The sequence below is a fragment of the Bos indicus genome, chromosome 21, assembly GCF_029378745.1.
Source record: "Bos indicus isolate NIAB-ARS_2022 breed Sahiwal x Tharparkar chromosome 21, NIAB-ARS_B.indTharparkar_mat_pri_1.0, whole genome shotgun sequence".
Taxonomy (NCBI): Eukaryota; Metazoa; Chordata; class Mammalia; order Artiodactyla; family Bovidae; genus Bos; species Bos indicus.
Genome location: NC_091780.1, coordinates 68,266,741 through 68,277,380, shown reverse-complemented (window position 1 = coordinate 68,277,380; position 10,640 = coordinate 68,266,741). Strand labels below are relative to the sequence as shown.

At 65.6% G+C, this 10,640-nt stretch overlaps 1 protein-coding gene across 1 annotated transcript; it reads right to left on the bottom strand.

Annotated features, from left to right (window-relative positions):
• Positions 1-1,206: 1,206 nt before the first annotated feature.
• TRMT61A (tRNA methyltransferase 61A) lies at positions 1,207-8,113 on the bottom strand. The gene is made up of 4 exons (XM_019983896.2): positions 7,585-8,113; positions 6,665-7,025; positions 4,055-4,321; positions 1,207-2,312 (listed from the first exon to the last, which is right to left on the bottom strand). Exons 2-4 carry the CDS (start codon positions 6,993-6,995, stop codon positions 2,053-2,055), a joined length of 858 nt encoding a protein of 285 aa, XP_019839455.2. The 5' UTR covers positions 6,996-7,025; positions 7,585-8,113; the 3' UTR covers positions 1,207-2,052.
• Positions 8,114-10,640: the final 2,527 nt, after the last annotated feature.

Below are 10,640 nucleotides of genomic sequence, written 5' to 3'. Positions count from 1 at the left end.
TGCTGCCTCGAGGGGGTGACCAAGTGACCTGCTCATCGGTCACTCGCTCACCAGGGGCCCTGGGTGGCACACTCCCCATTTGAAGGATTTAAGGGAACCGCCTGGCTTCTGGCCATCTGTCTGCAGGGGATCGCTAGCTGGGGTGCTGGGGCGCAGCGAAGCGTTGAGTGGGAGACTACCTGGGGGCAGGGGTGAGAGGCACCAGGACGCTTGAGGGGCTTTGAAGGGTGCGCGGGAGCTCACTGCTGGCTCAGGGCCAAGTGGGGCTCCAGGCTAAAGCCCCTGGGATGGGATCGAGGTCTGGTGGAGCTCTGGGGGCTCGTGTGTGGGCCCAGTCGAGGGGCTGGAGGACCATCCATCTGTAAAAGAGCAGCTCTGTGCCAAGTATAACCACATACGCGGACAGGAGGCCAGGAATCCTGACCCCGAACCTGGTGGCCCTACGCCCGTCATCCGTCCTGGGCTGGCCTCCCTTCCGGCTCATGGGGACCCTGGCGCAGGCCCCAGAACCTCCCCCGAGGCAGCACAGGGCCTGCCCCCGACACATACACCACATGGGCCTTTCCCAAAGGCCAAGGAGAGCCCAGGCCCTTCCTGTCCCCACATTAGACTTGTCGTCAGAGGTCAGCACAGGTCCTTGAAGGCAGACATGACCCCTGGAGCAGAGCAAGGCGTTCAGGGGACCCTAGGGTCTCACAGGGGACACAGGTCTTCCTAGGAGACAGGGTGTCCACCCCCCGCCACCCTGCCCTGTGATGAAACAGGAGACTGGTCCTCTTGGAGGTTCACCTCATTTGGCACAACCCCAAGGACCCCCAAAACCTGGGAGGTGGGCTGGGGCCAGAACAGCAGGCCTGGAAGGTCGGGCCCAGCCGGACATGCATGGACGGATGCACACACCCCCGCAAGCCAGACATGGACGGAAATACACACACACACACACACACACACACACACAGCTGGAGCTCTCTCCCCTCTCCCACCCCCACTCCAGGAACAAGCAGCCCTCTCTGCAGCCGGGTGGGGGTGGCTTCACACTGGCCCCTTTGTCCACCATGTCCCAGGCCATTGTCCTGGAGTCCACAGCCCCGTGGCAGTGGCCCTGGGAGAGGAAGAAGCAGGGGCCGGGTGGCCATGTGGTGAGGTCCAGCTGGGTGGTGCTGCAGGGAGCGGAGGACCAGGCTCGAGGCACCAGGGGACCAGTCATTGTGTGGGGGCAACAGCGTTTATTTCTCCGCCGGGGGTGGTTGGGCAGCAGCCCCAGACCAGCTGCTCTCGTGCCAACAAGGGGTCACTGAGGCTCCTGCGGGCGGGCTGAGACCAGAGCAGGCACCCCAGCCCTTTGTGAAACAGGGTGCTGGGGGAGGCCACACGGAACCGGAGACCGGGCGAGGCGGTGCGGCGCGGCGCGGAGCTCAGTCCAGGACCCCGGGTCCCCTCCGGGCAGGCACACAGACCAGCTCTAGCGCCGCCAGCCGCCAGGAGGCAGGCCCACGCCCGGCTCTGCTCTCCGCCACGTGATCCGCACCTGAGGCTTTGGCAGGGCCGGGGCCTCGGAGGAGGCGCTTCCTGGGTGGAGAAGCCAGGTGGCGGATGGGGCCTGCCAGGAGGGAACCTGGGCACACGGCCGGTGCAGCGCCCAGTGGGGGTGTCGGGCCTGAAGCCACCTCTCTGCTGGCAGCTGGGCGGTGGGGGTCCTGGGCCCAAGGCCACCGTCCCGGGCCTCCTCCTCCACCCTCCCTGTTTGGGGCCATGTGCCCACCCGGAGGAGCCCGTGGAAGTGAAGACTGCGAGGCCACGAGCCGGCAGGGCGGGCACACTGACCCCGGGGGGCCGCAGGCAGGAGCGCTCCCTGCCAGGGCCATGACGCTGCACACGGCGGCAGCCCCCCACCCGTCACCCCGCCAGCCGTCCGGGGAGGCACCCTCGCCCCAGCCTCCCCGCTGCAGGTCCATTTCTAAACACCAGCCCTGGCAGGCGGCCGCTGACCATACAAGGCAGTCTCAGGCCGAGGCTCGCCTCCCAGCCCCTGGGGCTCCCGGGCGCGGCTCCCTAGCCCGGAGTCTTGGTGGCGAAGGTCAGGTAGCCGGTGTGACCCACGGTCTCCTTCATGGGCGTGCCGCTGCGGAAGGGGGCGGCGTCGGGGCCGGGGCGGGCCCCCAGGTCGGGCACGGGCAGGCTGACGGTGCGCACATTGTAGACCTGCGGCAGCACCTCCAGGGTGCTCAGCTCCGAGAAGCCGCAGGCTGCCAGCGCCTGGCATGTGCGCTGCACCTGCTCAATGCAGGGTGAGAAGGAGCAGAAGCGCCCACCTGCGTGGGGGTGGGGGTGGGAAGCAAGAGGCCGGGTCAGAGGGCGGGTGCCAAGCCCCGCCCCCGGCCACCCCAGAGCCCAGCCCCCCGCCGCCGGCGTCCCTCTGCCCAGGGCTCTGTGGCCGGGACCACAGCGCAGAGGCAATGCAGCCTGGCCCCTTCAGGAGTGGGTGTTGGGAGACACCCCGGTGTGCGAGGCGTGGACGCCCAGACCCCGGCTCTGGGCTCCGAGGACGGCCAAGCCCTCCGGCCACGAGGAGCTGAGGCCTCAGAGCGGAGGAGCTGGCAGGGCCCACGAGGAAGGGGCCGCCTGCACCAAGTCCACCACCTCACCCCCTGGGCCGCCAGCGGGCACAGCCACCCCGACCCCCACTGGCGGCCGAGGGCTGGGGCCAGGGTGGAGTCTCCGCACGGCAGCTGCTGGAGCGCTGAGCCCAGAACAGCTCCAGCCACAAGGAGCGGCCTGGGGCGGGGGCTGCTGTCAAAGAAAATTAGAGGCTTCTGCAACTGGAGGCGCCTCCGGAGCCAGCCCTAGGCTCAGGGATGACGGGCGGGGGCGGGAGCCCCTTCCTGCCTGCCACCGCCCCCAGACGGGCACGGGCCCAGGCCCCTCCCAGATCCCCCCTGCAGGGCAGGGGCGGGGAAGCCAGGCTGGGGGAGGGGAGAGGTTGGGGAGGGGAGGTGCCCGGGGACAGCCCTCAAAGGTCCCCGAGGCCTGGTCATCTCAGCCCCGCCAGGGAGGCCTGGGCTCGGAGCCAGAGTTGAGGTCAAGCTGGAGGGCACAGGGTCACCTCGGGGAGCCCAGCCCCTGTGTGCACAGTCGAGGCGGCCCCACCGGACAGGGCCGATCCCCGGGGGCTGAACTGAGCCGGCGCCGGGCTCACGCAGGCAGGAGAGCCCTGGAGAACCGCCAGACCACGAGGGAGTCTGGAGCCTCTGGGCCAGAACAAGCAGATGCAGAGAGCGGGGCTCAGTGGGGCGGAGGGGACAGGACAAAACACACAGGGCTCCCGGGCCAGGGACCGCCTGCTCTCAGCCCAGGCCGTGCACCCAGCTCTGGCCTTACGGGACCAGGGCCTGGGCCTGCTGGGGTCCCCGGGGCAGGAGGGATCTGCGGGCGTCGGGGGCCAAGCCGAAGGGGCGGGGGCAAGGGAGCTGGTGCTCCCTGGCCACCCTGGCACAGACCGGGGACACGGGAGTCCAAGGCCAGCGGGCAGGGGACCCACTGGGACCCACTGGCCAAGCATCGGCGTTCAGAGGGGCGGGCCATCCCGGTGGGTTCCAGGCTTCCCCCTCCCGCTGCTCTGCTCAGCAGGGAGGAGGCAGGGGGGCCTGGCTGCCAGAGCCAGCAACTTCTCCAGAAAAGGGAAAAACCCAAGGCCTCGCCAGCGCCTCCTGGCTCAGAGCCGACCTCCCCGCCTCTGCACCCAACATCTTCCCTAAAAGGGGTGCATTCGCCCGGCTTGCGGCTGGTGGGGAGGGGAGACTCTGCAGGGACTGGCTGGGGTCAGGGGCTGACCTCTGACTTCTGGCATGCCCTGCCTCTCACTCAGGCAGGGCTGCGAGGACATTCCCCAGAGACCTCAGATATCACCCACCTTGGGGTGGGAGTGGGCCAAGCCAAGGGGCAGGGGCCCAGCTGAGCCCCACATTCCCCAGTCCTGACTTCTCCAACCACCCTCCAACCTCTCTGGGCCACTCTGACCCACCCTGACCCTTTTGTTCCCAGAAGCCCGGCTCACCTTCGACCTTGAGGGCATCCCAGGCATGCCCCACAGCCTCCCAAGGCGAGGGGATGTCCAGGAAGACGGCGTCCGCCACGTGGCTCACGCCAAAGCCGCTGCGGCACACGTCCTGGTTCAGCACGGTCACCCAGCGGCCCACACGGTGCTCCTGGAACTCCTCCCGCGCCCTCTCCGCCCGCTGCTGGTGGAACTCCACCGTGTGCAGGTGGCCCGTGGGCGCGATGGTGCGGATGATGGCATGGGACACGGAGCCGCTGCCAGTGCCTGGCCGGGTGGGGCAGGAGTCAGGTGGGAAACGAGCGCACCCTCACCCTGGGGAGACCCACCAGGGCCCACGAGGTCAGCCCAGCCCGGGTTATCAGCAGGCACCAGTCTGGAGCTCCCTGTGGGGTCCTGGGACACAGGGACTGTCCCAGGTGGGGGTGGGGGAGCTGCCTATTGATCTGGTGCAGGTCCTGCTGGGGGAGGGGGCAGCCCTGCCCACCCCAGCTCTGGAGCAAACCCTGCTGCCCCGACCGGGGGCTCCAACAGGGGTCCTGAGAGGGGCCAGACTGCCCCAGGGCCCTGCAGGGTCTGTGCAGAGCGGAGGCTGGCCTCGCCCCATGTGGCCGGGCCCAAGGGATGCAGGTCCGTCCACCTTCCTGCCCCCAGTCTGCTGCCGCCACACGGTGCAGCTCTGCCCTCACCCTGCGTGAGCGCATGGCACCGTGACACAGTGACCAACGTGCACCCATGTCATCATCCCTGTTTTCCTCCAGCCTCAGGCTACCCCTCTGCTTGCTATCTTGTCCTGCAGTGCCGGGGGGGGGGCCCCCCTAGTCCCTGGTCACCCCCACGACCTCCCCAGCCCTCATGGCTCCAGGTGCCAAGCTTGATGGAGATACTCTGTGTCCACTACACACTGACCACCTCCCCTGTGACTGCAAACAGAGCCCGGCATTTACGAGTGCAGAGCTGGAGTGATCCAGGCCCAGGCAACTCCCTGCCAAGCCTCTGTACCCAGTGACCAGGGCGGTGACTGCCCAGCCAGACGCCATGGAGCCGCCCCCGCCCCCACTGGTACCTCCTCCCCCATCTCTCTAGGAGGTGCTTCTCCCCAGCTGCCCGCAGCGCCCACCTGGGCCACCCCCCCCCCCCCGCCTCCGTTACAGCCCCCGAGCCCTGCCCTCAGGCCTGCCTCCACAGCCGCCGGTGGTTCTCTGCAGCCTCCGTCAGACCAGGCCTCTGCTCCATGGCCAAGTCGGACTCATTGTGACCCCCGGAGGCATGCACTTCCTCCCTGACCTCATTCCTGCTCCTGCCATCCTGGCCTCCTCGACAGTCCCCCATGCAGGGTCTCTGCGAGGCTCTCCCTCAGGGTGACCCTCCCCTGTGGCTATTCACGGCTCCCCATCAGGTCCTCCATGACCACCCAGCCGGAGGGACTCCTCTCAGTCACCCTCAAATGTGCAGTCCACAGTAATACTGAGACAGTCATGCTGAGCCCACTGTCTGTCCCCTTCGAGAAGCAGAAACCCAGCCTGACTTGTCGCAGCTCTACCACGGTTCCCAGAAGGGGAGCTGGCACCTCAGAGGAGCCCAGAAGCCCGCTCACTGACCGCGCTTTTCAGCTGAGTGGAGCCAGGTCCTGGCCGTGGATGCCTTGTGGCCAGGGGTGGGTGTGGGAGGCACCAGGGGATGAACTGGCCCTGAATCCTGTCCACCCCCAGCTCCCCTGGTGCTGAGCAGCCAGCCCCTGCCCAGCCCCTAACCCACTCTCTGAACCTACTCACTGTTCAGATTCTGCATCTGACTCTCTCCATTTCAAAGTGATCAGCTAGGCAAAAGCAACCATCCCATTGTCCGCATGGAGAAACCGAGGCCCAAAGATGGAGGAGACGGCCTGAAGCCTCCAAAAGCTGGCAGCAGTGCTGCTAGGAACTCTTCATGAGCCTGGAGCACAGGGGCCCGGGGTGTGCAGAACATTCTGGAAATCCAGGCACACCTTCTCTTGGCCAGGCTGCAAGCTTCGGTCCCCAGTACGTGTGTGTGTGCACGCACGCATGTGTGCATGCACACATGCAGAGTCTGGGAATATCTGGCTTTCGGGTACTTTCATCTGCGCCCCAGGCCTGGCCTCAGTGATGAAGGCGATGGCCTGGGAGGAGCACAGGGCAGGCTCTTCCCCCACAGTGAGCACCCTGGAGCAGCCCTGGCCTCCCTCCAGAAAGAGGCGATTCTCAGCCCTGGGCCTCAGCTCCCATTCACGGCAGTGAGGGACTCCTAGGCCAGGCACCCCTGCCCTTCTGTCAGCACCTTGGTCAGCGCCAGGCAGCGCTCACCACCCCCTCCCCACCTCAGACAGGCAGGCTTCCCCCTGGGCGCCTGTTCCTCCTGCAGGCTGTCCTCGGTCAGATCCCATCAAGTCTCACCAGAGGACAGCACCAGTCTCCTAACCAGCTTCCCTGTGTTTGTCCCCCCACCTCGCTGCAGTGAGCCCCCCCAGAAAGACCCTGTAGAGACAGATGGTGAGTAACTGTGCCTCTGCCTGGGAAGGGCAGGCTGAGGCTGCCTGGACACTGGGTCTAACCTCCGCCTTCATCAACAGAGACAGCCTGCGGAACTCACCGGATTCACAGACCACGGAGCCAGGCCGAAGCTCCAGCATCATGGTGAGCAGGGCGATGTCGGTGGAGTAGAGGATCTGGGTGCGGTGCGGCAGGTTCAGTGTCCAGAGCTCCGGCGTGGGGTGCAGCACATACACCCAGCCGCCTCGTCCGCAGGTCACCTTGGAGCCGAAGGGGCGGCCGATGAGGTCTACTGAGTGCCGCAGCACGCCGTGCCGGGTTTGGGTCTGGGCCCCCCGCTGCACGCGCACGGCCACCATCGCGCCATGGCCCAGGGACAGGATGGCTGTGTCACCCTCTTTGATCAGCTCCTCGTAGGCCACGAAGCTCATGGTGCTGCTGGTCCCACAGGTGCCGGGGACCTGGGAGGTGTGTGGGCATGAACGTGTAAGGGGCCAGGAGGTGGGACTGTGCGCCTGGCATCCAGGGAGAAAGCCCTTCCTGGTCTGGTCCTAAGAGGAGAGCCATCAGCCCAAACCTCAGACGGAGAGACTGAGGCCGGGTCCCAGGATTCCCACAAAGTAAGGGCCTGACCCTCTCCCTCGGCATCCTTCTCTGGGAGCTTGGCTCCCGTTCTCTAGCTGTGAGACAAGAGAGGAACCACGCAGGGGGGGCCCGCGAGGTCACCTGCAGGCCAGGCAGAAAGCCCCCTCTTCACCTTCCCCCGTGGCGGGCTCCTGGGCAGACGGGTGACGGGGCGATGCAAATGCACGGGTCCCCAAGCGGAGGCTGGGGCCGTGCAGCAGGCAGTAAACAGCAACATCGGCCTGGCCTGCGTAGAGGCCGGGGACGGCGGCTCAGGCCAGGCCGGCAACAGGGCTGGGCGCGGCCATGGGGGGGGTGCCGGGACGTGCAGGGCCTGCCGGGGAGACGCCCCCCACACTACCCGCGCTCTGCCACTGTAGCCCCGCCGAGCCTCACCGGCGACGCTCGTCGGCCTCCGACTCCTGGAGGCGCCGCACGTGGCTTCGCGTCGCCGCGGCAGCACTTCCGCCTCCGGCTGGGGTGCGGCGCCCGCTGATGACGTCACAGAGCCCCGCCCCCAGCGCGCGCGGGGCTTCCCGGGAGAGGGGGCGGGGTCTCGGGAGCGCGCGACGCCCGTCCCCGCGTCCGGGGCGCGCTCTCGATCGGCTTGTCCGGGTGCCGTCTGCTCGCGCCCAAGACCACCGAGAGTCCGGGTAGCCCGCCCCCAAGCTGCCGCGGTCTCCTCTGTGGGCGCGGGCGTGACTGGTGAAACTCCAGAAAATTGAGCTGCAGAGGAACGGGTGGTCCCACAAAGCTTTGGCGGAAGGCAGCCTGAGCAGCAGGGGACGGTGGCCAGGAGCGGCCTTAGACCCAGGCCTGGGCGCTCCTGAAACGGGCACGTTCTCCGGAGTGCGGAAGCCGCTTCCAGGACGGAGGGAGCCCTGCGTCCCCTCCTGGAACCCAGGGTGCGCTGAGCACTGGGGCTCCTCTTGGGGCCGGGTCAGTGAGGACAGGAAGAGCGGCCTGAGCGGGGGAGGGCCAGATGGAGGGCCCGGCAGAAACAGGGAAGCTGCAGCCCTGTTGTGTCTCAGCGGGGCTGAATCAGAGCCAGGCTCTGGGCGGAGTGTGTGCGGGGGAGGGGCACGGGGGCAGGGACCGTCTTCCTCCAGTGTGCATGTCCCCGTGGGCCAGGCCTTATTTGATGGAGACCCCAGTCCACCCAGCCAGGCTGGGGCCTGAGCCCCAACTCAGAGCCAGCTAGCATGACCCTTGGCCACGCTTCCCAGGCCCAGGCTGCTCCATCCTGGACATCTGGGAGTGGCCAGGCCCTGCGGAACCAGTCCCTTCCCAGAGCCCTGCCAACTTGTGGGGCGCTGAACTCTTCCCTCCTCTGGGGCCGGGGCTAGTGAGGGTGTCTGCGGACCGCAGAATCCATGATGGAGACCCAGGTGCCTAGCCTTAGCCCTTCCATGACCCTTCCCTGAGTGGGCCTGGGTCTTGGAACCCCAGGAGAGAAAGGTGAGGGCCTTTAGTGACCTCCCATTCTCTGTGGGGCCAGTGCTCTGGCCACCAGCTGCCCGTGTGGCTACATCACAGCCTTGCCTCCTCCTCTCGGACAACCCAACTCCCATCTACAGCTCGCCAGCCTTTGTTGCAGATGACTTTGCACCCGCCTGAATCATCCCTTAATTGCTCTCCTGGTAGACAGCAACTTTCCACTTCTTGGGGGTTCCTCTTCCCCAGCCTCTCAGCTACTCAGAGGCTGAGTGCACACTAAGAGCCTAAATTAGGACTCGGTGACTCGGCAGTGGTTTCCTGTGGTCCCAACTTCCCATCGCCTTTCTGTGGGGGACTGGTTGGCCAGCTTCTCCATTGCCCCCTCCTCCAGGCAGCCTTCCCAGGGCTGTCCGTCTTTTGTGAGTCTGCTCAGCCCTCAGCCTGAGTCCTCAAGCACCAACTGATTAGCCAGGTCAGGTGGGTACTTTGCCTAGGACAGAGTTCATATATTGCTCCCCCCACCCAAAAAAAAAAAACAAAAAAAACTGATGCTGTGTAAGCCCAGTTAAGTGTCATCACTTTGAATCTTCCCCACAATCCTGTGAGAGAAGGACCATTTTACAAACTCAGGAAAGTCAAGTAATTTGCCTAAAATTACACAGCTAATGTGGCCAAAGTGGGATTGGGATTTAAAGCCAGGAAACTCAGCTTCAGAAAACCAAAGGCAGATTGGAAGAAAGATGAGAGCAGGCAGGAACAGGGCCCTGGAGAGCAGGAGGCCGATGACGCCCCTGGGGAGGGCCGTTCTACTCTGATCTCTGAGCCAAGGTCTCCTCTCCCCTGGCCTGCCCAGCCTCCTGCCCCACCAAACTCTGTGGCCGCAAGGCAGCCCCTGCCCCTTTTCTGACCCCAACCAACTTCCCCTTTGGGTTCTGTGGAGCTCAGGGACAGGGCATTAGGAGGAAGTCCCAGCCCCTGCTTGGGGCCTGGCCCTCCTCCACCAGGCCCACTCTGTGCCTGCCGAGCAGGGCCGTATCCTGTGGATGAAAGGCCAGGGACTCCTTTGAGGCTCCCCACCCCCTCCAGGGCCAGGTGGTTAATGTGTAACCAAGTGTGATTTCTGAGAAACCTGGACCATAAACTGGCCGGATGATGTCACCTAGCTTCTTGCCCAGACGCTGCCAAACCGGCTCCTGTGGGCCCTGGAGAGACTGGAGGGTCCACAGGGGAGGGCTCGGTTAGCTGGGAGCAGCGTTCTTCTGCTGAGGTGGAGGCTGGTACCCTCCTGGGCCCCCCTCCTTGTTCCCTTGCTCAAGACCACCCAGGCTCCCAAGTGGCCACTGCCCAGTAGGGGCCTCACCCTGACTTTTGGGTCTAAAGGCCTCCAAGACCCCTCCTCTCTTCCCCCGTCACAGTTGCTGACCACATGTGTTGTCAGTCTGAGTCCAGCCCAGGCGTGGCCAGCTGGAGGTCTGCAGGGTGGGCCCTCGGTCAGGTTAGCACAGGGCCAGGCACTGCAGGATCACAGGGGGATTGCCAGACCTCGGACCTAGTTCCCCATCACCCACTTCTCATCTTCCCTTTGCTCATCTGCAAAACTAGGACAAAACATGCATCTCAGAAGGCTGAGACCTGCTGGAGCCCCAGAGCAGGCCCTGGGCAAGACCTCAAGCCTCTGGTCTTCGCTTCTCTAGTGAGGACCTCGCTTGTGGAGAGAGAGGGGAACCGGGGTCTTTCCCTGCCCCCGCCCCCCAAGTGGGTCATGCCGTTGGTGGCCTGAAGGTGCAGGGGGCGGCGGCGGGGGTGGACCTTCTGAGGAAGCTGCTGAGGCTACAAAGAGGAAGGAAGCCCTGAGCGCCCCCGCCTGCAATCCCCGGGGTCTGAAAGTCAAGTAGGCCTCCAGGGCCAGCGCTCATTTTCTAGAAACAGAAACTTGAGTCCATCAGGCCTTTGTTCATGGGGAGATGGGGAAGGCAGGTGCAGATATTCCTAAAATTAGGGAGAGGGGCAGCAGG

Bases quoted from the DNA above. Each gene is read 5' to 3' on its own strand.
- TRMT61A (XM_019983896.2), bottom strand. From the start codon at position 6,995: ATGAGCTTCGTGGCCTACGAGGAGCTGATCAAAGAGGGTGACACAGCC. The intron at 4,322-6,664 runs GTGAGTTCCGCA...CCACCCGGCCAG, and splicing joins CTCCGTGGTCTGTGAATCCG to GCACTGGCAGCGGCTCCGTG. The intron at 2,313-4,054 runs GTGAGCCGGGCT...ACCCCCACGCAG, and splicing joins GGATGCCCTCAAGGTCGAAG to GTGGGCGCTTCTGCTCCTTC.